The sequence below is a fragment of the Manacus candei genome, unplaced genomic scaffold, assembly GCF_025592945.1.
Source record: "Manacus candei isolate 608988 ecotype Guabito, Panama unplaced genomic scaffold, ASM2559294v1 h1tg000076l, whole genome shotgun sequence".
Taxonomy (NCBI): domain Eukaryota; kingdom Metazoa; phylum Chordata; class Aves; order Passeriformes; family Pipridae; genus Manacus; species Manacus candei.
Genome location: NW_026138124.1, coordinates 11,570,022 through 11,593,824, shown reverse-complemented (window position 1 = coordinate 11,593,824; position 23,803 = coordinate 11,570,022). Strand labels below are relative to the sequence as shown.

General features: G+C 55.1%; 1 protein-coding gene across 18 annotated transcripts in view; it reads right to left on the bottom strand.

Moving 5' to 3' along the window:
* The window catches only part of RAP1GAP2 (RAP1 GTPase activating protein 2), a 60,483-nt gene that overhangs the window by 27,420 nt on the left and 9,260 nt on the right, over positions 1 to 23,803 (bottom strand). For 10 of the 18 annotated variants that reach the window (XR_007908010.1, XR_007908011.1, XM_051809182.1 and 7 more), the window contains one exon: positions 15,506 to 15,541. Coding sequence is in view for 15 of the 18 variants with exons in the window: in XM_051809177.1 (XP_051665137.1) it covers positions 15,506 to 15,541 (36 nt within the window). In the remaining 3 variants the exon portion in view is untranslated. Of the gene's footprint in view, positions 1 to 2,098; positions 2,221 to 10,475; positions 10,529 to 15,505; positions 15,542 to 16,350; positions 16,616 to 18,906; positions 19,134 to 23,803 lie in introns of those variants that run through there. The other 8 variants (XM_051809178.1, XM_051809179.1, XM_051809180.1 and 5 more) reach the window with 5 other exon arrangements.

Sequence of the window (23,803 nt, the reverse complement as noted above, 5' to 3'; positions counted from 1 at the left end):
GATTATGTCACTTTGATGGCCCTGGCAGCTTGCATAAGATGAAGCAATCACCGTAAAGCACTGCTTGAATTCTTGCAATCACTCCCATGGAGGTCCCTCAGTCCACAGCAGACAGGAAAAAACCTCCTCAGGGTCTTGTTCTCCCCTTGAGATGTCTGTGTGATTCTTGCTGTACTCAGTAAACCCCGCAGCAAGAACTGCACTGAGACAGTTTGTGCACAACATGATGCTGGGAAAAAAATAAAAATAAAAACCAGACTTGCACATCATGAGACAGATTCCTGTGCAAGTTCAGAGCGAGGTTTTTTCTCAGCCCTCCAGTGTCATGCTCAGCTCATTCATAGAAACCTGGTACCTGGGGGAAAGACAACTCTGGGAAAGTCTTTCTTGATGTGACTGGTAAAGCAGTCACTGGCCTCAAGGCAAACGCAGGATGGCCAACAGGTTTCAGTGGGGACAACATCCAGAGGAGCATTTGGACCCTTCTGGCAGCACGCACCTCCCCGGCACTCTGACAATCCAAACACACAGCACATGAAAGTGGGAGAAAAGACTGCAGGCTGCCCCCCAAAACCAGCCAGCCCCTCTGTCCAAAACTTGCTGGTCCATAGCCAGAGTCCATGGTCCACGGACAGAACTATGGCAGGGGTGGGCCTGGGCTAAGCAAGACAAAACCCAAAGGGGCAACAGCAAGGACAGGAATGGTCAAGCCCACCAGTGAGCCCCAGTGCAGTCCCCACACCCCACGTCCCAGCCTGTGAGGGCATGAGGTACAGGGATCCCAGCCATGGCTCAGCTTAGGTGATAATCCATCACTGCTGCTCACTCAGGGCAGTCAGGACCTGCAGGTGTTTTTTCCATCGGGTCAGCTTTGATGATCTACCTAAAACCCCAGCAAGGGAGAGAAAAATATCCCAAAACAACAACAGTGACACGTGAACTCCCTGGGAAGGCCACTGTTCAGTCATTAAGGCATCACTGAAACTCTGCTCTCAAGGGCACCAGCTGTCCAAGGCAAAGTCCCTACGGCAGAAGCACCGAAAAATGGGGTACGGACCTGCAACCCACAACTGGGAATGGACAAAAAGCTTCCTTCCCCATTGCCTTACTCTCATTTTTCATGTTCATAGATTAGGGAGTGGGAGGATACTTTACAATAAAGATTCTAAATAATCGATTCTTCATTCATATGGGTTTGGTATAACCTCACAAATTGAACCAAGAAAAAAGAAACAAACAAAAAACCCCTCAGTCTGCAGGAGTGCCCACATCGCTTTCACCCCAAACCAGAGGTACACACGCTGTGGAGTTTGGGTATATATTTCTGGCTATGTTTAACACCGAAATTGCCAGAGCAGCAGAGTCCTGGAGAACTCCCTGCCCGGGGCAGCCCGCATAGATCAGCGCGGGGTCAACCTCTGATGCCAACAGCAACTCCCGTGCAAAGCGGGGGGAGAGGAGCCCGCGGAGCAGATGCCAGCTCGCACAGTACTGCAAACAGGCCATTTCCTACGGCACAAAGTTGAACACGAAGTACAGCCCGTGGCTTCGGCAATGAAAGATGAAACCATTTGTCAGCTGTTCTCGGAACAGACAAAGCTGCGGAGCCGAGTTACAACAGTTCTGCCCGCACGGGAGCCCTGCGGACCGCGCTGGTCCTGCCGGGTCTGCAGCAGCAGCAGCAGCAGCGGGTGTCGGGGCTAACCCGGCTCGAGGAGGCTGGAACGCAGCGTCCCGAGCGGGTCACGGTTATCCCGGTGTCCGGCTCCCGGTACCGCCGCCGGCTCACAGCGCACACCGTGAGCGGGTCACTGCCCTCCCGGTTCCCGTTGCCCGGTTCCCGGTACCGCCGCCGGCTCACAGCGCACACCGTGTGCGGGTCACTGCCCTCCCGGTTCCCGTTGTCCGGTTCCCGGTACCGCCGCCGGCTCACAGCGCACACCGTGTGCGGGTCACGGTTATCCCGGTGCCTGTTTTCCAGCTCCCGCTACCGCCGCCGGCACACACCGCCCAGAAGCTCCATCCCCGCTCCCGCCGCCGGCCCCGAGCCCCCGCGCAGCCCCCGGTACCGAGCGCTCCCGGTTCCCCGCGGTGTCACCTTCTCTCGCTGCTCTGCCGGGAGCGGTGCAGGAGCCCGATCAGCACCACGGCCGCCCGCACCCCCGCGCGCCGGGACCGCGTCCTGTCTCCCGCCCGGGACATCGCCGCTGCCGCCGCCGACCGAGCCCGGCACCGGCGGGGGCGGCGGCGCGTCCACGGCCGCGACCGCCCCCGCCCCGCACCGCCCCGCGCGCGCCCCGCGCGCTCCCCGCGCCGCCGGTAACGAGCGCGGGGCGGTAACGGGGCCGGTAACGGGGCCGGTAACGGGGCCCCGCGGGGAGCGGTGCGGAATGGAGGCAGCTCGGCACCCCTTCCCCCCGGGCCGTGCGGGTGTGTCCCCGCGGACCCCCGGACCGGCTCTGCGGGGCGACGGGGGCTCCGAGCACGTCAAGGGACCGGGGACCCGGCTGTCCGCGGCGGAGCCCCGGGGACGCCCCCGCTGACGAGGCCCTCACTGCCGGGGCTCCTTAAGGGATGAAGTGCCAGCACCGCCCCTTCAACCTGCACATCAGGAGGACTTTCTCCTGCCCCCAGATGTGTCCCTTACTGCAGCAAACCCCCGCGGGACCCCCCACGCTGGTCCCAGCCTGACCCTAACCCTAATCCCAGCCTGACCCTGCAGGGCCAAGCATCTCTCCCCACTGAGCCCAGGCCACAGCAGCGGGACAGCACAGGCCCTCCAGCCTGTCCCTCACACCAGGAGCTGGCACACAGCTCCCTCCAGGAAATGAGAGTTATTTCTTTTATTAAGTAAACTGTAAATGATCTACTTCTCACCTCAGAACCTTTCCCTGGAAGCCTGTGTTGCTGTGGTGATAAAACACTCGGGTCCCTCTGCCCCCCTTGTCTCACTTTCCTCCTCTGCCAGTTTAATTTTCACAGAAATTAGGCACAGGACAAACTACAGCACTTTGAGCAAGCTCCTTGTCTGAGGGATGAAAGCACCATCCATGCTGCCAGCATGTGGGAACATACATGAGAACATCCCACCCAGCCCAGGACAGGACACTGGTCCCTGCCCAAAGCCCACTGGTGCTCCACATCCCTCCAGCCACCCAGAATAGTCGAAACAATCCTCCTGCATTTGGTCAAGCCCATGGAAGCATTCCCCTGGGTGGGTTTAACCAGCCTGGCCTTAGAGCAGGGAGGGCAGAATCCTTCTGGCAGCAGGGCACCGGGCCCCTGAGGCGGCTGCTCCACAAAGTGTCACAGCTGGCATGCCAGGGCTTTGGGGGTGCCCTGCCACAAACACGAGTCTGGTGGGGGCCACGCACAGGCTGCAGATGACCACAGCCACCATCCACTCAGGTGGGACCTGCAGCAGCTCTTAGGCAAAGATGGGGAGAACGGCCCCCTGCTCCCCACCCACAGAGCAACAGCCCGGCATGGAGCAGGAGCTGCCTGGAAACCCCCAGCTGGAGCAGTCAATCATTAACAGCACATGGGGCTCCCCTGGCAAAGCCTGTAATTAATGTGTTTGCTCAGGAGAAACAGCTCACAAGAGGCCACAGACCACATCTGGCAGGGAGCAGCCGCTCCTGCTGCCTTCTCCTGCCTGTCACCCTCCTGCCTATCACTCCCCTCCCCTGCCTGCCATCCTTAAGGAGACCAACATAACCTCAGTTCTGACCATCTCTATCTAAATATTTCGGCACAATCTCTAATCAGATGGATTCTTTCAATTCAACCACAACCCCCATCATGACCGTAATCTCTTTCAGCATCCTACTGTAAGTCAGCTAAAAACGGACGTGATGTTATTTTTGTCAACACACCACATGAATTCACCCCAGATGAACCAGACAGCGGTTCAGTGTCACCACAGCACCCATCCCAACCTACACTGTGCATGTAGAGCTCTCCAGAGAGTCAAGATCCAAACATAAACCCAAGATCAGTATTTTTGTGTTTCACCAGATCTCGAGATCCCTGGGGAGGCTGAGGCAGCAGCACTTCCAGCAGACAATTGTCGAGGTTCCCACTTCCCCACAGGGAAAAACCCAGCCCATTCTCCAAACACCCCAAAATGCATTTCTGCCTCCTCAGAACAACATTCAATGATGCCAAACTGTGAGTGGTGGTGAGAGAATGCGAGTGGGTAAGAGGATTAAACCTGGGTGCTGCCTGCACCCCACAGCAGGGAAGAGCCCTTCACTCCCCTGCCAAGTGTCTCAATAAAGTTTTTGGTGGATCAACAGATCTCTTCCTGCAGAAAATATCTGGCTGCTTCCTTTCAAGCAGAAACCATCAGTCTGTCAATTCTCTCAGGCACAAAAAAAAGAGAAAGAAAAAGAAATTAGGTCCCATTTCCCTGCCAAATTACACCAATTCTCCAGCACCTCATTAGCTTCCACTTAATGGAGGGGGAGGGGGTTAATTTTAAACCTTTTACCTCTCACATTAAACAGGCAGATTCGAATTTCATTGAGTTTCTCTCTCTGGAGACATTTTCCACATCTCTCCTCCCCTTTTCCAGGCAAGTTAAGTATTAATGTCCTCTTGGTTTATGCTGAAGTGGCTTTGTATTGATTTTTAAAGATGTTCAATTCTCTCCTATTTGGAAATAGAGAACCACTTTGAGCAGACACTCAGCCAGGTTCCCTCTCCACCCCAGTGCTGCCCAGCCCACACTGGAAGCAGTTGGTTCTGGACTCATTGCAGCTGATCTGTAATTTATAGGCTGAGGGCAAGATAATAAACGGTGAGGGGCTGGAGGAGGGCTGGGGGGCCATGGGTTCTCCTAGGAGGGCTGGATGCTCATTCACTGGGCACATAGGTGAAAGGAAAGGGAACCTCCTGCTCCCAAGGACATCCCCTCCAGCTGTGACGAGCCCTGCAGAAGCTGCCTTGTATTTCTCAGGTTCTGCTATCTGGTGGCTGCTCTGGGATGGAGCAGGGCAGGATGACAGTGATGCCTGGGGAGGCAGACAAGGTGTCAGGGCTGGCACATCTGAAAGCCCCCACCTCTGCCCTGTTAGCACCAGCACTCCTGAAGGCCCTCCAGACATGCCAAAGGACATCTCAGACAGAACGTTGTAGCTCAAGAGGCTCCAAGTCTTCATCCTTCCTTTAAAAAATTCAGTATCACCCCTTCAGTGACTAAATGATCTCCAGGGTAAGCAGCTCTCCGATTTATGAAGAAATAAATATGTCTCTAAAAATGCCCCGACATTTTTTCTTCATAGAAACAGTTTGGCAGCAAACTAGGAAGCCTGAGGGGCTGGAGGGAGCGCAGGGCAGGTCAGGACAACGCCGTGCATTGATTGAAACCTCACCTATGGCTGTGAGTGATACATCACCTGGTGGCCAGTTCGGCTGTGCAGAGCTCGACAGCTTCTTCTGGACACTCTGCTAAGAAAGAATGATCTGAAAACACCAGACTGGGACAAGATTGAGCCTTCATGTCTGAGAGTACTGAATCTGCCATGAACAAATGACACTATTAATACTATTATGAAGCCACACGTTTATGTAATACCTTTGGCTTTTGTTTTGATGCTACAGTGAGATGAAACTCCCCATAGGTGAGTAGCTCACCGACCTTCCTCAGTCACCAACAGGGCATTTCCACCCGTGAAGGACCCAGCCCCATCGTTCACATCTGAGCTGCAGGCACAGCTGACCCCAGCTCTGGTGACTCAGGAGTCCTTCAGCCAGAGCCACAGCACTGCCTCGTTAGATGGCGCAGGATCCGTCCCTGTCACCCTCTGTGCCTCCCTGTGCAGGAGATATTTCTGGTTCCCTCACTCACGAGGGACAGCACCAGAAATACATGAGCTATGCCAGGCATTTGCCACAGCCGGGCTGGAGGCAGGCCAGCCCACCCCTGCAGGGGCTCACGGGAGCCCAGAGATCTGGCTGGGACCCTTCCCCACTGCCCCAGGCACTCACCCAGAGTCCCCCTGGGTGCTAACCACTACCTGAGCGTGGACATCTGCACTGCCCAGGTGGGAGAGCTGGGATGGGGCAGCTGCACCACCACCGGGAGCTGGGAGCCAGCGAGAAACAAAAGGAGCCGATGCAACATGGACCAAACCCCAAAAATAGTAACCATTTCTCTGCAAAGGAGCAGCCACATCCCGATTTCCCTGGCATAGCAGAAATGGATTTGGGAGCTTGCAAACGAGGGAGAAAGCGATTATAGCATTTCAATCAGAACTGCAGGAAGAGGATAAGAGAGCATCCAGTTTTAGGGAAGTATCACAAGAAATAGAGCTTTAGATTATGTTACATTCAGTCCCAAGTAATCTGATTAGAAATTTATTTTATGCCTTCAGTAGGAAAGACATGGAGGAAATCCCAGGCAAACACAGAGCCGGCTCCTCCATGCAGGCAATGAGAGACAGAACACAAGTTTATCTCCCCAGAAATAGAGTGAGACAGGCGTGACACGGCAGCAGCCACCCCAGCACGGTGACAATTCCCAGCGATCAGACTGATGTGTGCAGCCCCAGGTTCCCAGCCCCACCCCACACAGTTGGCAAGGCTCCCCCACACCACAGTGCCCCCGTGCTGGCAGCTCCCTGTGCCCCAGCCCTGTGGCTCCCACATGGAAGGACAGGTTGAAGTGCAAGGACACATTTACCTGTTGAGCTCAAGCAGGAGCCCAGGCCACAGGCTCACCCCTGTCCAGAGCCCATCCCTCTCACAAGCACAGACAAGCATCAACCTTCTGCCTGACTTGGGGCTGAGCAGAGCCCACAGTGGCCCATCTCCCCAGCACAATTTCCAGCCCTCACAGGCAATAAGCAGAGGGAGCAGTCAAAGCCACAATGGAAGAATAAAAATGAAAGAACTCTCGCTGCAGGAGGGAGCCGAGGTCAGCCGGGTCCTGTCACCCTTCCTGCTGGAAGCAGCACCTCCCTGCACACCCCACACTGTCCCTGTTCAAGGCCACACAGACTTTGGAGCATCCCAATGAAATGGCTGATGGCTGCAGAGTGTGCAGGCGATGCCAAGCACCGCATGTGATGGACACACTCAACCAGACCAGCAACACTTTGGTACCAGCTCCAAAGGGGGTAAGGCCTGAGCCGTAGCCAGGCCAAGAACTTCTCCAGGAAAGCCACCGAGGTGCAGTGACCCAGGAGCATCAGAGACAGGAGCCTGGAACACTGACCATGCGATCAACACATGAATAGCGGGTGGTTTTCCAAGACTCATTTATCAAGGAACAAAACAAGCTGTGGGTACAAGGAGTCTCCTACACACCTCTCCCATCTACCATGTGCCATTTGGCTACAAGCCAAACACTATCCCATAATTCCAACAGCCTGAGTAAGACAGCTTTGGGCTCTCCCTGCCCAGCAGTGTAGCTGCATGACTGCAACGGGGCAGCATCAGCAGCTCCCTGGGGTAACTGTATAATTTCCGATGGTATAACAAGAACAAGGTAATCACGGCTATGACAGCAGCACGATTACATGGAAATTGTATTCCTGATAATTCGGGGTATTTCTCCCTGTGAACTCAGGCTTCCCGAAGAGATGAGCTCCAAGATTTCAGCATCCAATTAAATTAGATCAAATCAGAAGAGGAAATTAGTCTCTACAGCATGAGCAGATCCTCTGAATTTTACTAGTAAATCAGTGAACTAAATGTCACCCTTCATCATTAAAATTACTAATAAAGCCAGATTTGGGATGCACAGCCACTAACATGCCCAACGCTTCCAGCACCACCAGCACCCTGTTCAGCCCCTGGTCCTTCCTCCGCTCCCCATGCAGAGCAAAGGTCATCCCTGAAACCATTATTCCAATCAATCACCACTGGAATCCTGCCAGGAAGCTCAGGATTAGGCACAAACTTTGACCTCAGCCAAGCAATGCCCTTCCCAAGGATGCTGTGAGGGATGTGGGAGGAGGGGGGTGACCCCAGGCAGAGGCAGGGAAGAACGGAGTGGGCTTGGGCAGGAGGCTCAGGCTTCCAGGCACTGCTCACTGAGACCAGCATTCCAGGGAGAGCTGCCCTCTGCCCTGCACAGGCTCTTATGAGCGACGAGCAGGGCACACAGGGAAAGGTGTGGGGCGGCAGCTACAGGCGATGCTGACCCGTGTCTCCAAATCCTGCTGTTGAAGAAAGCCCTCAGCCCCAGCCCTGCGAGAGCCTTGGAATAAACATCCCAAAGCACTCAGAGACAGCATGGGATGCAGCACCGTGGCACCAGTCCCACCCTGCACAGCTGAAACCCAGGCTGGGGTTTTGCTAACCTGGCCCCAGGAGCCCTGGCTCTGCTGGGAACGACGGTGCTGCACAGGGGTGGCAGCACAGATGGGCTGCAGGAGTCCTCGTGTGAGCAGAGCAAGCAGGAGAGCTGGTGGCTGCAAAGGCAGGTCCTGGTGGCAATGCTGGACACACAGTCTGGAGGGCTGCTCCTGCTCTGGAGAAGCACTAATCCCATCCCACGAAGAGGAGCCCAGCTGAGCAGAGCAGGAGCCTCGGACTCTCCAATCCCCCTCCCCAGTGGCTCCACCGTCGCTCCCTCTCCTGAGCCTCCACTGCCACAGTGGCACCCCTTGGCCCACCGTGGATGGATGCTGTGTAGGGAAAAACACCTTCTCCCTCCAGTCACCCCGAGGGGGGAGGAGCAGTGGTGGGAGCAGCAGGGGGGTCATCAGCGTGGGCAGGAACACGCCCTGGTGCCACAGGGGTGGCAGCTGGAGCAGCAGCGCTGGGGTCCCAGCAACTCCCTCAGGAGATGACACTGTCTCGATTATCTGCCTCCCTCAGACACCTTGTTTGATGTGAGAGCATTAAAAGACATATAATTTGTGGAGCTAAAACACGGGTATTATCTCTGACACATCCATACTACAGGGAACGTGCTGAAGTCAATCACATCCAGAAAGGGGTTTCTGTTGCTCTACATCTTTTTTCTTGTCTCTTACTCCAGATCAAAAAAAGATGGAAAATGAAGACATTTTTAACTGCAAACCCACCATCTTCCTCATCAAATCACCTCATGCCGTGCAACCTCATCAATGATCAGGAACAAGAGACCCAGATCAGCATGTCAGGATTTTGGGAAGTGCATTCCAGACTGGAGAGGATTAACACCATACTGCTTGTAGGAAGAAGGAGCTGTTGTGGTCTCTGGTGTGACATCAGTAATATTTGAGAGGAATGAGACAGGACAGTGCCTGAAAGGATTGACCTTTTAGACTCCACAGAGACTCAAAATGTAGCTCTGACCTATTCAAGTACCTGTCAAACCTCTACGTCTCTCCTGGGTGGGAGCCTGAGACGAGCCATGTTTTTGCAACAGGCTTTGGAAGATGTGAGTCCCTTGGATATTGTATAGGTCCAATGCCAGTGCTTGCTCACCAAATGCAAAACTAGCGTCACAAGCCCCACCAGAAATAAAAGAGCAGAGATGGAGAGGGGCATTTCTAGCCCAGGGCCACAGGCCCTGCTAGCACCAAACCTTCCCATGGCATAGGAATGCTGCTGGGTGCCAGTGGCTGCCCATCTCTGCCAGACCATGGGCTCACCGGCACCAGAGGCAGCAGGAGGCCAGGTCACAGGAGAAGTGACAGCCGGCAGCAGCAGTACAGCAATTAACAAAATTATCATCAGGAACAAACCACGGGCTTTGGCAGAGCGCCTGCATGGCCACTGCCTGCCCTGCTCCAGGCTGCTCACACTGCCCAAATCGCTCCCCAGGAGCAGGCACATGGCCATGGCTGGGGGCAGCCAGTGGGCACGCTGAGTAGGGCAAGAGCTTCTCCAAACCCTGCCTGGGTGAGGCTTGTGACTCCTGCAGACAGGCCCATCCTCCTGCACCCGGACACAGGGGAGTGAACCTGCAGGCAGGTGGGACCTCAATCACCACAGCTATCACGGCTCCCTCCACCCATCATAACCATATTTGCCTTCAGAAGGTGGTTGTTCTCCGAAGCAGCCACCCTCCAACTGTCTGCAAACAGCTCCCAGCCTGACAGGCTGTAAATACGGCAGGAGGAAAGATGTATAAACCATCACATTTTATTAGTTCTGAGACAGAGCTAAAAATAGACCCACGTGGGGCTGCTCAATCTTCTGGGCAGATGTAATTGTGGATAATCTAGCTTTAAATATGGGAAGGCTGTCTAACAGCAACAACAACATTTTAACATATGGCCGGGGCAGCGCACACAGAACGTGCTGCTGCGCCACCTCCAACCTCACCGGGGAGCTGCACTTGCACTGCCACATCCCAGCCCACCCCTTCCACTCCATAACTGGGCTTTCTGCAGGAATAAGCCCTCCCATAAAACCAAATATATACAGTGAGACACTAATAGGAAAGCACGGAGTCAAATACCAAGGGGGAGCATCAGTGGAGCTGTGCCAGCACCCATTTCCCCACCCTGAAATTTTATATAGCTAAGGCTTACCAGATTAAATGGCTGAAGCACTCCAAATCCTCAGAGCTGACAGCACCTTCCTCCTCCTGGGAAAGTTTCCTCTGTCCCAAGCAGACTGTGAGATGTGCTGGGAGGATGCTGCATGGGCACAGGGCTGGGTGTCTGCAGGCAGCCAGGACGATAACCGCCCTTCCACGAAAGAGGGAAGTGCTCCTGCCTGCTCACCAGAGATAGCAAGGAGTCGTTGGGACTCGCTGGATTTTATAAATCCCCCACCAGTCCTGGGGCTGCCCTGGGTAGGATGGACTGTGCCCCTGCCACCGTCCCAACAGGCAGCTCAGGCAGCAGTGGGGACGGTGGCAGACAGCGCCTGCAGCAGCAGCAGGAATGTGTCACACTTGGCCACGTGCCTGCAGTTCCTTGGCACTGTGAGGGGTTTCATCCTAGCAGGGACCCAGCACAAGACCCACTGCCAACACAAGGACTCATTTTGCCTGGGATGCCATGCCTGGCCATGAACCTCCAAGCTGCCACAGCCCTGCACTCCTCTGGGTGCCCAACTAACACCCACCCAGCACAGACCCATTGAGAGACACAGCCTGACTTCATTCTGTCCCTCCAGCCCAGCACTGGTTTAACAGGGTTTAAAGTTTGCTCCAAGTCCCTGGGCACCCCTCACACCCCAGCCCCACACGCTCAGTCCTTCCCTGGCATTTCTGTGCCAGAGCTGGGATAACCCTCCCCAGGCACACGGGGGGGAGGGAGTCACTGCCCAGGGTCCCACCAGGCTCCAGAGCTGGGATAACCATCCCTGGGCATGTTGGCAGGTGGGGGTCACTGCTGGGGTTTCCACTGGGCTGGCTCCAGGCTCAGCAGCCCTGGAGAGAAGCAGTTCCAAAGCAAAGGAGATGGGAAGCCCACCTGCCTCCCTGTGTGCTGCAGTAGTTTTAACAGTGTTTCCTTTGCATGTGCTACTCCAGCTAAGTATAATTGCAAAACATATGTTTGCATGCAATTATCCATTTATAAAGTGCTAATAAGTCAAAGGAATTTACTTAGATGCAAATCTGCTCGCCAGACCTTGTCCTCACAGGACTCAAGTGCAAACCTTCAAGATTAGTGCAATACTCAGAGCAGCCATCGCCAAGAAGCTAAATCATTCCCACATCTTCCCATTAACTCAGCTCCAGCCCATCAAATATTAAAGAGCCCCAAGCCTGGACACAGCTCATTTTACGAAGGTCAAGTAAATCTTTCATCTCTTCCCACCTTCATCCTCTTGATCCCACCAGCAGAGGAGCATCACATGCTCTTTCATGTGAGTTCTGACTGCACACACGCTGACTCCCAGTAATTGCTGTACAGGGCTCCTTCATTCCACGGAGACATGATTATTTCGGTGCTATTTTTGCTTTATAAGGCTGAAGGAAGAGGTGACTCTTTGCCTGAAGGAGGGAATTTTTTTACTGATTTTTTTTTTTTTGTTAAATACTCCATGGTTTCTCAGTACATCCCACCAACACCAACGAGCAAACAACCAGAGTGCAGAGGCTGAAGAGCTCTTGGCAGGCAGAGGGCTGGTGAACCCCCTGCAGGACACCACTCTGCCAGTTTGTTCCAGAGATGAGGAGGAAGGTCCCCACACATTCATCCTCATCAGAGGAAGATCCCCAGGGGTTTGTCCCCATTGAACCTTCCCACCTCCAGCATCCCCAACACAAGGATTTCCCAAGGCCAGGGGGGCCCAGGGGTCCCTGACTGCTTCCTTGGGAACCCCTGCACGTGCTGGGCTGCCTGAGGTTAGCACAGGGCAGCTGTGAGAGGCAAACAAACCCACCTGGCTGGCTCACCTGGCCAGGACTGGTATTTGACGTGCGAAGATCTTTGCAGGGCTGATGTTTCCCTCCAGGGTGACCCTCCTGCTCAGGAAGTGGTTGAGCTGCCATCTGGGCCAGCTCTGGTTCAGGCAGCACAAGCTGACCTGAACTCCCCATGTTTGACAAGGTCTGCAATGGAGCCGCTCCCCAAGGAGCACCCTGAGAACCCAGAGATGCTGCCAGCTCTCTGCAGAGATTTCATGTGGCACAAGAAAACACCATCACTGATCCAAGGCTGGGGGGTTGCTTCTGGATGTGATGCCCCTTTTGTCAGCCCAGGGGGTTCAGGTGCCCCCAGTGCTTTCACAAAGTGTGTAAGGAATAAACAAACGAAACAGCAAAATGACAATGGAATTAGTCTAAACCAAAATCCAAAGTCTGCACGTGCCAAATCCCATTTACTGCCCAAGTGCCTCAGTCTCCATCCCACAGTTCCCTGGGGCTGGCCCCGGTCCCAGTGGCTCTCAACAGCCCCAGCACCTGAGCACAGCAGCACCAGTGTCTGCTGACATGTACCCCCAAAACCAGCAAGCAGGGTATCCCTAAGCCCTTTCCCTGACTCTCCATCCCCCATAGGCTGTCTTTGGGCTTTGTGAGGCTCCCCCAGAGGGAGCCCCCATCCATGGGAGGGGGAAGCATGTCCCAGTTCCCCAGAGCAGCCCATGGCTCCCCACAGCAGCCAGAGGCTCAGCTCCCTCTGCCCCAGGACACTGGATTCCAGAGCCAGGGTTGGCCCTTGGCCAGGGCATGTTCAAACCCAAGTGGTGGGACAGGACATGCCAGCTCTTGGCTTGGTGCCCATGGTCTCAGGTTCCTCTGCCCATCAGGCATGGGCATGGCACAGCTCCTGGGGGGAGAACTAGACCCAAACCCACCAGAGCTTCCTGGGCACTTCAGACACCCAGGGCTGCTTGAGTTTTCGGCAGCACCTTCCCTGCCCAAGTGAAGCACTGGCACCTCTTCAGCACCTGTGACCAGAGGGGTCAGCCAAGCCCCTGCCCATGATGCCAGGGCTCCCCACCCATCATGTCCCCCAACACTCCCACTCTGCAGTGTCTACTCACGCTCTCCAGTCCCTCAGACATATTCATGGTTACCATAGGAACTAATGAAACCCAAACTGAAGAAGAAAAAGGAGAGACAGTCAGAGGGAAAACTGCTTTGATGCTCCAGTGTCACCTGCGTGGATGAGTTTATCCTGAGAGAGGACAGGCAGGGACTGCCCTGCATCCCAGAGCTTCACTCAGCCCTCCTGCTGCCCTGCTCCATCCCCCCAGACACCAGATCCGAGGAGCCACATCCACCACTGCACGCCAGTGCCCCCCGCCACGTGTCTGTGAGTCAGTGTTGATATTTGCAGCAGCATGAGGCTCCCTGAGGTGCTTGGATTTTTGCTAATGACTTATACAGGGAAAGAAAACTGCCCATGCTTGGTGCCTCTGTGCCGTGGGTTAAGCCAGGACACTCAGCCAGAGGCTGCAGCAATAACAAGAGGGTGCTAGAAAATCAAAACTTTGGGTTTATTATATTTTTATAATTTTAAAAAGCTTTTACAAGCGTGGCTGGGCCACAATTACAGAACCACTTAAAGAAGCAATCTGCCCACAGATCAGAAGCATTACAGGGCTGTGGGAAGCATTAGCTGCAAAGAGCAGTGGATGTTCATCAGAAGATCCAAGGAAACTGTCTCCACTGGCCAGGGCAGGAGGGGGCAGAGGGAGAGAGAAATGTGGAGCCAGACCCTCACCCTGCCCTGCGTGGCAGCATGCCCACAGCACTTCCACAGCATTCCAAGTGCAGCACTAGTTGCCTGGCACAGTGGGGAGAGGAGGGTACACGGGATTTCTGCAGCAGAACTGCTGCACCAGCCCTGGAAAAAAATCAGGGCACAGTGTGCGGCAGAGTACAAGGAGCAGCTCAGTCCTTCTCGGCTTCACAGGAAAAGGAAAGTCGGCAGAGAATTCCCTCCACTCCCCAAAGTGGTAAATGTTGATTTAAACTTGTCATTAGTTCAGCACAACCCGAGCAGTGAGCAGAGCACCAACCATTCTGCTGTGCCATTTACAACGGGCATTTGCCAGCTCGTTCAGGCAGCTCCCCCAGGCTTCCCAGATACTTTTCCATTAATGAATAATTTGCACAAGTAATGATAATAAAGGAAAACCACATGAGCTGTCACCCTACAGATTGCCCGGAGCCCAGGGGATACTTGGGCAGAATATTTCTGTATCAACTCAGGGTGAAGCTGACAGTGCTGGAGTCTTGTGTGCTCACAATGGGGAACCCCCAACCCAGGGAGCTTATCCAGAATCCAGGAGAGGGAAGGATGGCCTACAGTGGGAGGGAAGGGATTGGTGCCCCCAGACTTGCAGCTGGGAGGACAGAGCTGGTGGGAACAGGAAGCAGGTTCCAGCCAGCCACAAGTGCTGGGGGAGCAGAGAGCACCAGTGCCACCATTCCCAGACCTTCCTCACCTACTTTTCCCCATCAGCTGATGACATTTCCCAGCAGGGGCAGTGACTCCACATGCCTTGCTCCATCACAGCACAGGACCTGGCCCAGCAACCGCCTTGCCAGAGCACCACAGTCCACACCACCAGTGCCCAGCAAGTCTGTGGCAAATCCGAGATGGACCCACCAAGCAACACTGCCAGCCCAGAGACTCTCCTGGGCCCAAGCAGCACCTCCACCCCCTCCAGAGTAGTGCCCAGAGCCCCCCAGCAGCACGGGAGAGGAGCTGGGTCACAGGCACTCACTCTCCCACTGACACCCAGCCCCTCTCCAGACTGCGAGATTGAAAACTGAAATATGAAACTTCCAGATTTCACTGGATTTACACCCAGAAGCTCAGTGCCAGCCTGTCCTGCTGATTCCCACCCCCAGTACCCCCAAGGCAGAGTTGGTGCCCTGTGAGTTGGCCAGTGCATGTCTCAGCCCACTGATCTTACAGTGATCATGTCACTGTATTTGTTATAATCTCCCAGTGCCTGATTCACCTTAGACTTTCAGAACAGGCTATGGGATGTGTACAAACACATGCCCTGGAAGGGGTGGACATGGCTGGACTCCACGGAACCGGCTGGAACCCAGCTCCCAGGAAAGCATCCTCCACACACAGAGCCAGCTCCCAGCACTGTGCATCACACAGGAAATCACCACGTGAGAGAAGAGTCAGGTACTCACTTGATCTTCAGGCTGGCCAGCATTGTCTTGTCGATCCTGGGGAGAGAGCAGAGCAGGGCATTAGTGCGGGCACAGGGGCTGCGGGTGTAGCGGGGGGGGGCAGGTACTGGGGTCTCCTGCCAAACACAACCTCAGCATCTGCTTCAGAGGTGCCAGTGCTCTGGCTGACATGACAATCACCACAGAAGGACTTCATCAGAAAACAAGTTCAGCCAAAATTTAACCCAAAGTGAAGCCTGGCAGCAAGCAAGACAAAATCCCCCCAGTTCTTTCCTGTTGGTGACCAGTGCAGAACTGCTGCCTCCCCACCTGGAACGGCAGAGGTGGGTGAGCTGGGCAGCAAAGGAGGACATCACCCATGTCCTGACTATCTCCAAAGCACAGCTCCCATAAAACATGTATTTACACATGATAGACCTGTGAGAGCCCTGACGTGCTGGGAAGATCCCACCAAACCCCACAAACGTCACCCTCCCTGGGCAGACAGAATACAGAGTAGCCACATTGGTCCCAGCCCCAGATGGCTCACATGGAATCAGGAGCCCCAGTTCATTCACTCATTTCCTTGGCACCATTAATGAGTGCCCATCTCCACAGAATCATTATAGTTAGAGTCATATTAATATTAATTAATGCAAATCATAGTAATGTCTCAAAATGCAAAACAATGTCTTTTGGCAGTCATTGCAAATGTTCTGTTATCTGCCACATGGAATCAGTTCCACATCTCAAAAAAGATCAAACAGCAAAAAGAGCACCCCCAACCCCCTCTTGTTTCGTGCTGTGATCACAGAGGACACAGCACAGGCACAGCAATACAGCTTCCCCTCCACTCGCAGCTTTACCTTCACCACCCCCAGCTGGGCTCTGCTGTCACGAGGTGGCTGCACCCGCGGGTGACACGGCAGGGCCAGGTCCCAGGTCCCCAGCACGCCGTGCCACAGGCTGAGCCTGGCAGGGACCAGGGCAGAGGCACCATCACCCCTCCCAGGGTCCCTCTCTTGCACCATCATTGCACTCACAAAACCCCACGGCCACAGAAACTCCATTCTAGGCACTTCCCCAAACATGCTCTGCCCTGAAGAGCCAGCGCACTGCTGCTCCTAAAAATAGACCCAGGGCACCTGCTATTGTCACTTAATACCTAACAAGCCTGCCCAGATCTTGTTGATCATTAAATCAGGTTGAACATCAGAGAATGCTGGGTGGCAGAGCTGTTCCCAGACTTGGTGGTAGGTGCAAAGGAGCCCAGGGGGAGTGGGTGGCTGGGGCAGCGCCTGTGGGACCTGTGCCCGAGTGGAGGCTGCACGAGTAGCCCCATCCGGAGCCACGGGAAGAAAAACCAGTCGTTATTTGGCCTCAAAGAGACAAGAAAGAAAAAAAAGTCAAAACAACAAAAAAAAAGAAACACACAGGAAAGAAACTCCTCTGCTTGGGAAACCGCAGTGGCACTATGACTATGAGAGCAGTTTGTCTGCCCTGCCCTGCTGCCAAGGAGGCAAAGTGAAGCACCCCATGCCCGTGCTCTGGTACAGCCCTGGGGCTCCACGGCCCTGGGCAGCACCAGTCCCGGGGCAGCACCAGTCCCGGGGCAGCACCAGTCCCGGGGCAGCACCAGTCCCGGGGCAGCACTCACAGTGCTTTGCTCGCCATGTGCATCCCTACAGTCAATGTGGGGGCACCACGTCTGCCCCCCAAGACAAGCACGCTGCTCCAGGACCTCACCAGCAGCAGATGCAGCCGGTAGAGAGAAAAACCCCAAAATTTCCAGCCCAGCAGAGGTTGGAAATAGCAAGTGCAGCCACAGCGAGCGGCGGCTGGGTGTGCCCGGACACCTCACACGCGGCCCCACAGGAAGGGTGGGTCGGCCGGGACCGTGAGAAGATGCAGGTGCAGGGACAGGGCTGTAGCAGGTCCCTTCTTTTCCCGTAAACGCCCAAGGAAAGGTTTTCCCGGCCGCGCACGGGAGCGTCTTCCCCAGGGAGCCAGGAAGATGCGCACCGACCCCTCGGGAGCTACCCCCCCAGCACCCGGAGGATGGGGCTCCTCCCCCGCGCTCCCCGCCTGTATCTCTCACCACGCAGACACCGACACTGGTGTCTAAAGGAAAGCCCATGTCCTGTTCCCCCAGCCCTGACTGTGGTGGTGGCACAGCCCAGCCAGCACAGCAACCAACAGCCAGTGCAGCCCCTCCGCAGCCCACACGGCCCCCCTCCCACCAGCCGGCAGACCACATTTTCCTGAGTGGTTCTCCAGCTTGCAGTTGTCTTTTTCCTGCAACTGCCAAAGCACAGCAGAAAAACAACAGAGCAAAGCCCAGTTGGCCCCTGAACACCTCTGCCAAGGGGGGCTCACGGCTCAGCTCCACCGCAGTGGAAGCTCCCAGGATGCCCCCGGGATGCCCCCAGTGCACTCAGAGCCCCAGAGCCACTGCCCCCACAGAGACTGTGGGGCAGAGCTGTCCAAGAGCTGCGATTTGTCCACCAAAAAATGAGCCCACATTTCACAAAACTTATTTGTACAGAAGTTTATCCAAGTGCTCCCTTCCCCTCTGTATGTAAAAAACCCAAAATCCAGCCAAGGCAGCTCACTTGGTTTCAGCGAGGCATGTGCTCCGTCCCAGGGGACTCTGCCCAAAGCCTCGGTGTGCTGGCTGCCCCCCACAGCCCTCACAGTTACTCAGCATTTCCCCCAGCTGGTCTCAAGCAGCTCCAAGCCCACAGCACCACATTTTCCGTCAAAGCCTTGGAGCTGCCATTGCCCAGTCCTGGTCCCTACAGCTGTTGCAGAACAGAGAGGGGGCAGAGCAACCTTCTGCCCCAAACACCAACACCATTACAGTGTCACTGACTGGGCCTGATCACAGTCACACAGCACAGACCTGGAATGGGCATAAAACACCTCGGAGAGGGGACCTGGAGAGAGGGCAGAGGGAGAACACTGCATTTTCTTAACTATTTCCCTACAGATCAACACCTCTTGGAGGGAAGGGACAGGAGCAAACAGGCCCACTGAACTCAGGGTGCAGGTGAGAGCCGTGGTGCTCTGCTGAGGACAGACAGAGCAGCAAGAGAAAGGTGCAGGGGCATAGAAGCTCTTGCAGGTGACGTGCCCACAGGAGCCCCCCATGAGGTCCCAGGGAGGTCTCCTCCCTGTCTGGCGCTCCCGAGGCTTTGCTGGGTTGAAGCTGTGCTGGGCTTCCCGCGGGCACAGAGGGAAGAAGGTCCTTCCCAACACCCACACTCCTGTTGGCACTGGGTTGTGGGAAAGGCTCTGCTATGAGGGCAGAGCCACCACGTACTGCAGCGCGTGGTGCTTCCTCCTTCGAAGCCTCAGAGGGAAGAAAAGCTCCTCACATGGCTCCCAGAAGTGAGGCGGGGAGGGAGAGGGAAGGCACTCACCAGCCGTAGCCACCGAAGGAGACGCTGCGCTTCCTCTGGAACATGGTGGTGGCTCCGTGCTGCGGCCACGGGGCAGTGGTTATGGGGCAGTGGCACTCGTGTGCCAACCCTGCAGGGCACAGCCACAGCGGCACTTCTGCTGTGCGGGAGCTGTGCTGGGGCGGGGGGACCCCGGCACCTCCTGGCCAGCCGCCCCCAGCACAGCAGCGCATGCACACATGCACACACCAACACCACAAAAAAGTCATTTCCTCTCCTTTCCGTGGCCACAGGCTTTTCGCAACCTCACTGCAAATATTGTATTTCTCCTAATGGCAGGAGCTGCTGTGTGGGCACCGGGGCTGAGCCGTGGACATGTGTCGCCCACAGATGTCATGCCCTGGGCTGCCCCAGCCACCAAGGCCCAATCCAGAGGGTCCTGGTGGCAGCACCATGGTCTGCCTCTTCCTCTGTCCCTGAAATGGCAGGGCTGCAGTCACGGCACAAGGCTGGCTCCCTGGTAGGGGAACCTACACCTGCCCCTCCAGTGCCCCTCCAGGGACATCCTACTAAAGGCATCAAACCTCAGTAAGCAAAAACCCCCATCATCTCATCTCTCATGGCAAACAGATCCCACTGCCCTAGAGCCCAGCGAGCCATCTCCCACCAGCTCCCACACAGCTGCCTGCAGCACACATGTTCCTTCCTCTGGTTCTCCAGCAGCTCTGTAAAGCTGAAGTGGCATCTACAGCCTGACCACCACACAAACCCCCGCATCCTTTAACAGCCAGGCTTCAGAAATCCCATGGAAATGGAAATGCTGACCTCTAGCTGGGTATGAGCTCCCATCCATCTCAAATCCCAAGAAAACAGAAACTGTTCCCTGCACCAGGCTTTGGGCATTGCGGGTCACAGCAGAGCTGTGGGGAGATGAGCCAAGCTCCAGGGGTGGGCATGGTGCCCAGGTGTCCCCACAACTTCCACTTCCCCAAACCAGCCAAGAGTGCCCGCCTGCACCCACTCAGGGCTGGGCTACACTGGGGGGTCACCTCCACCAGTCAAAAAGGAAGGGTGGGAACCCTGAGCACCCCTCGGCAATCAAGGGGCAGGGGGAGCTTTCCTGAGGCCACAGAGTGACCCTGGAGTGCAGCCTGGCACCGCAGCCAGGAGGGGGGACCTGCTCACCTGCACATCATCCCCTGTGCCCACGGGACCCAGGGGCCCAGAGCTCACGTCCCAAAGCTGCAGCAGCTCAAAGGCCAGTGACAGCCTCTGGCTGCCAAGGTCTGACCAGATCAGCTACAGAACACTCACCTCCCACCCTGGTGATCCAAACCAAGGTCTGGTGCAGACAAACAGCATCCCCTCAGCCCGACACTCCAGGCAGTGCTGGCTCCGGGGACTAAGGCAGCTGTAGCCCAATGCTCTCATCCAAGCACCCAAAAGCTGTAAATTGAGAGACATTTGCATTTTGTCTGATGTGTGAAAGAAAGGGGCGGAGGGGTGGGGGGGGACACAGTATAGGGAGTTGGAGAGAGAAATCACTCAACTCCAGGGAAAAAACTTGGATTGAAATCTAGCTATTTCAACTCCTACTTTTCTGCCCACAGCCTTAAAGGGATGAAAGGATGGAAATTCTTTGCATTTTAGAGCTCTTAAGGACATTATTAAAAAAAAAAAAAAAAAAAAAAAAAACCAGGCTGCAGGCTTTGCAGCCATAATTCAGGTACCACGAAGCATCTGGAACAGACATTTGCTTGGAGCACGTTTGCTCCTGGCCTGCATGATCCTTGTCAAAGCTCTGCATCAACAGCACTGTGTGACGTTATTCTCTCGCTTCATCTTCCCCCAGGTCTCATATTCCTTACACTCAACCCAGCTGATTTCTGCCCAGCTCTACTGAGCTGCTCACAATTAAAATGCCTGAAAATAAAAGCAGGGAGCTTCCTGCACAGTCAGGCTCTGTCACACAAGGGAATAACACCCAACACATCCTCTTCAGTGCAGCCCTGCACACAGAGGTGTGGGACAGGGAGTGACAGCAGCTGTGGGAAGCTCTGACCTTAGCTGGCACTACATCGGGAACAACTTGGAGAGTCACAGAGAAACAGCCAGCTCTCCATTTAGACCTTTCCCCTTGCAGCACCATCAGCACCAGCTACTACATCTTGTTCTGCCACTTCAGCCCCGTGTGAACTCGTGGCTGCTGGAGGTGACATGGAAGCAGGGAAGGTGACGGGGACACACACAGCAAGGCAGGGCCCAACTCCCCTTTGCTAGGAGGTCACAACAGTCAGCAGGTCAGAATCACTCCAACAGCTCTTTCTCGTCTCATCTGTGCTAAATTACAGAGTAATCACACACCTCTCCCAGGATTTTGGAGCACAGGAGGGCAGGACCTTGGCACGGCCATAGGAACACATCTCCCTTTCCTGCTGCCCAAGAGAGTGTGGGGCAGCCCCCACAGAAACCCACCTCACCCCACACCAGTGCCCAGGGAAGGGTGGAAGCCTGCTCCCCATCCCCACATCTCTGGCAGCCCCCCAGGGCCATGTCAGCCACCACAGATACAGGTGATAAACTACATTTGTACCAGGCAAAGGTTAAAAATACACCAAGAACCCAACCCCAGCTCCTCCAAGGCCACCAGTCTCCCTTGCTCCCAGGAACCACATCATCCCTTGCTCCTGGGTACCACAGCACCACCTGCCCAGCACCACCCCTCCTGCATGGGAGTGCATCCAGAAATAGTCTCTGCAATGACATTTTCTCACTTCCCCTCTTCCCCCCGAGGTATTTCACACTGTTGGGCTCAAAAACAAAAGGGAAAACAACCCTTCCCCCTTTCGGAGCAGGCACGGCCAAATCATAACCGAGCAGCCAAAATTAGGGAACAAAAGCCCTGGGGGAGGACAGCTCCTCAGTACCATCTACCTCAGTCTAAATTAACATCTCTCAGGGACCTCTGCCAGAACCAGGATCCCATCACTCTGACCCAACCCAGTGAACAGCCTCAGCCCACTGGGAACACTGGGTATGGGCTGCCACACTGCTGGTAACACCTCAGAGCAGGATGGTGCCCAGGAAGGGCAGCATAATCCTTTTTGTTACTGGGCTAAGAGACTGATTTCATCATTAGTGCTTTAATATCACCTGCGGCACTTTGAGGGCATTCAGCTTGCTATTATGACTCTGAGGAAGGTTGTGGGCACCCAGAAATATTAGATTTTGTCCTGGCAGGAAGAACACGTTGTGCACATCATCAGAGCAAAGGAGAACAGTGTCCAAATTAACTCTGACTCAGTCCATGGAATATTTTTAATGCTATTTTCTCCCCTTTATGGTGCTGCTAAAGTGAAAAGAATAACTCAATGTCTTAAATGCAGCTTCCCAGCTTGCTCTCAGAGGTGGCTCTTTGCCACTCAACAGCATCAGGTCAGCAGCACTCACTGGCCATCACAGGGCTCCCTCAGCCACCACGCTTGGGAGGGGACACTGTGTGCCACCCAAGAGGAGAGCTTCAGTTGAAGGACAGGAAAGCCGAGGACAGCTGCTAGATAGACCTTCCTGAGACCAAGGTTGTGCACAGCCCACACTGCAAACCACACTCCAGCTCCTCTTCCACATTCTTGAGGAACCACTGACATCTCATGGACTCATCCCTACGTCCAAAGTGATCTGATCCCTCCTGCTCAGTTCTATGGAAACAGCTGAAAAACAAATCCTGGAGGAAGCCACCACTCAACCTGAAAAACACCACTTCTCAGACAGTGGTACAGAGGGTACACCCACCCAGGTGTGGCACCACCAGCATTCCCAGCAGCCTGGGGAGCACCCAGTACAGAGGAGGTCCCACCACACTGGGGACCACAGCACGAAGGAGGGGAACCCAGGAAAGCAACAGGTGCCAGCTGAGCCCCACCCCAGCACTGGCCTGTGCCCCCCAAAACCCTGCTGGTTTCTCTCAGCATCACATGACCCAGCTCTTTGCTGCAGAGGGACACAGATTGTGCCTCATCACAGCCCCACATGTAGAAACTCATCATACAGGCTCATTGAATTCTTCTCTGCCCATTGTGAATTTAACATACAGAGTCATTTGTTTTCTCAAGTCCACCCATTTTAGAGCCCTCCCTTGCCAGTGAGGGCATGAAATTCTCTGGAGAGGCTCTATCTAGGAAAAGCCTGTTCAAGCACACAAATTTTCTGTGCCTGTTTTCCCCACCTCTTCCAGCCATCCACTCCCTAAGCAAGTGGAGCCCAAGGGAGGATGCTTCGGGAGAGCAGCAGATGCATCCACATGCACTGTGCCTCCCCAGTATCCAGCAGGAAGGTTGCTCTGTGCCTCCCTATGGGTGCCTTGCTCAGGATGATCCAGAGACAGGGCAGGCATCGCTGCTCCCACCGCTGTGCCAGGGGCATCCCTGCTGCAGGCAGGCCAGCAGCTGCCACGTCCCCGGGCACTGTCACCATGGCTACCTGCACATCCACTGCGCATCCCACACCACAGCCCAGGGTCCCCACTGCAGGGGGAGCTCATCGCCTGCTTGCCCGGGCCGAGGAAGGATGCTTTGGGCAACCACCGCATTCCCGGTGGCAGGCTGGCACTGGCAGCAGCACCGGGAACCAGGGAGCATTTGGCCCAATTCGCACGACAAATACGGGGGCAGGGTGGAGTGGGGGAGGGTGACTGCAGCCAATGAAGAAATTATGGAGAGACAGAAAAAGAACAGCTTAAACTAAAAATCAGGGCTGGAAAAACACGGGGGCGGGAGGAAAGCATGGGAATGAGAGAGTCCTGAACAAGCTTTGACTAGAAATTAGGAGGTTTCTAATCTTCAATACAAACAGTCTCTGGAACAGTTTCCTAATAACAGAAGTAAAGGAACAAAAAAACCCCAAAAACTTAACTGAGGCT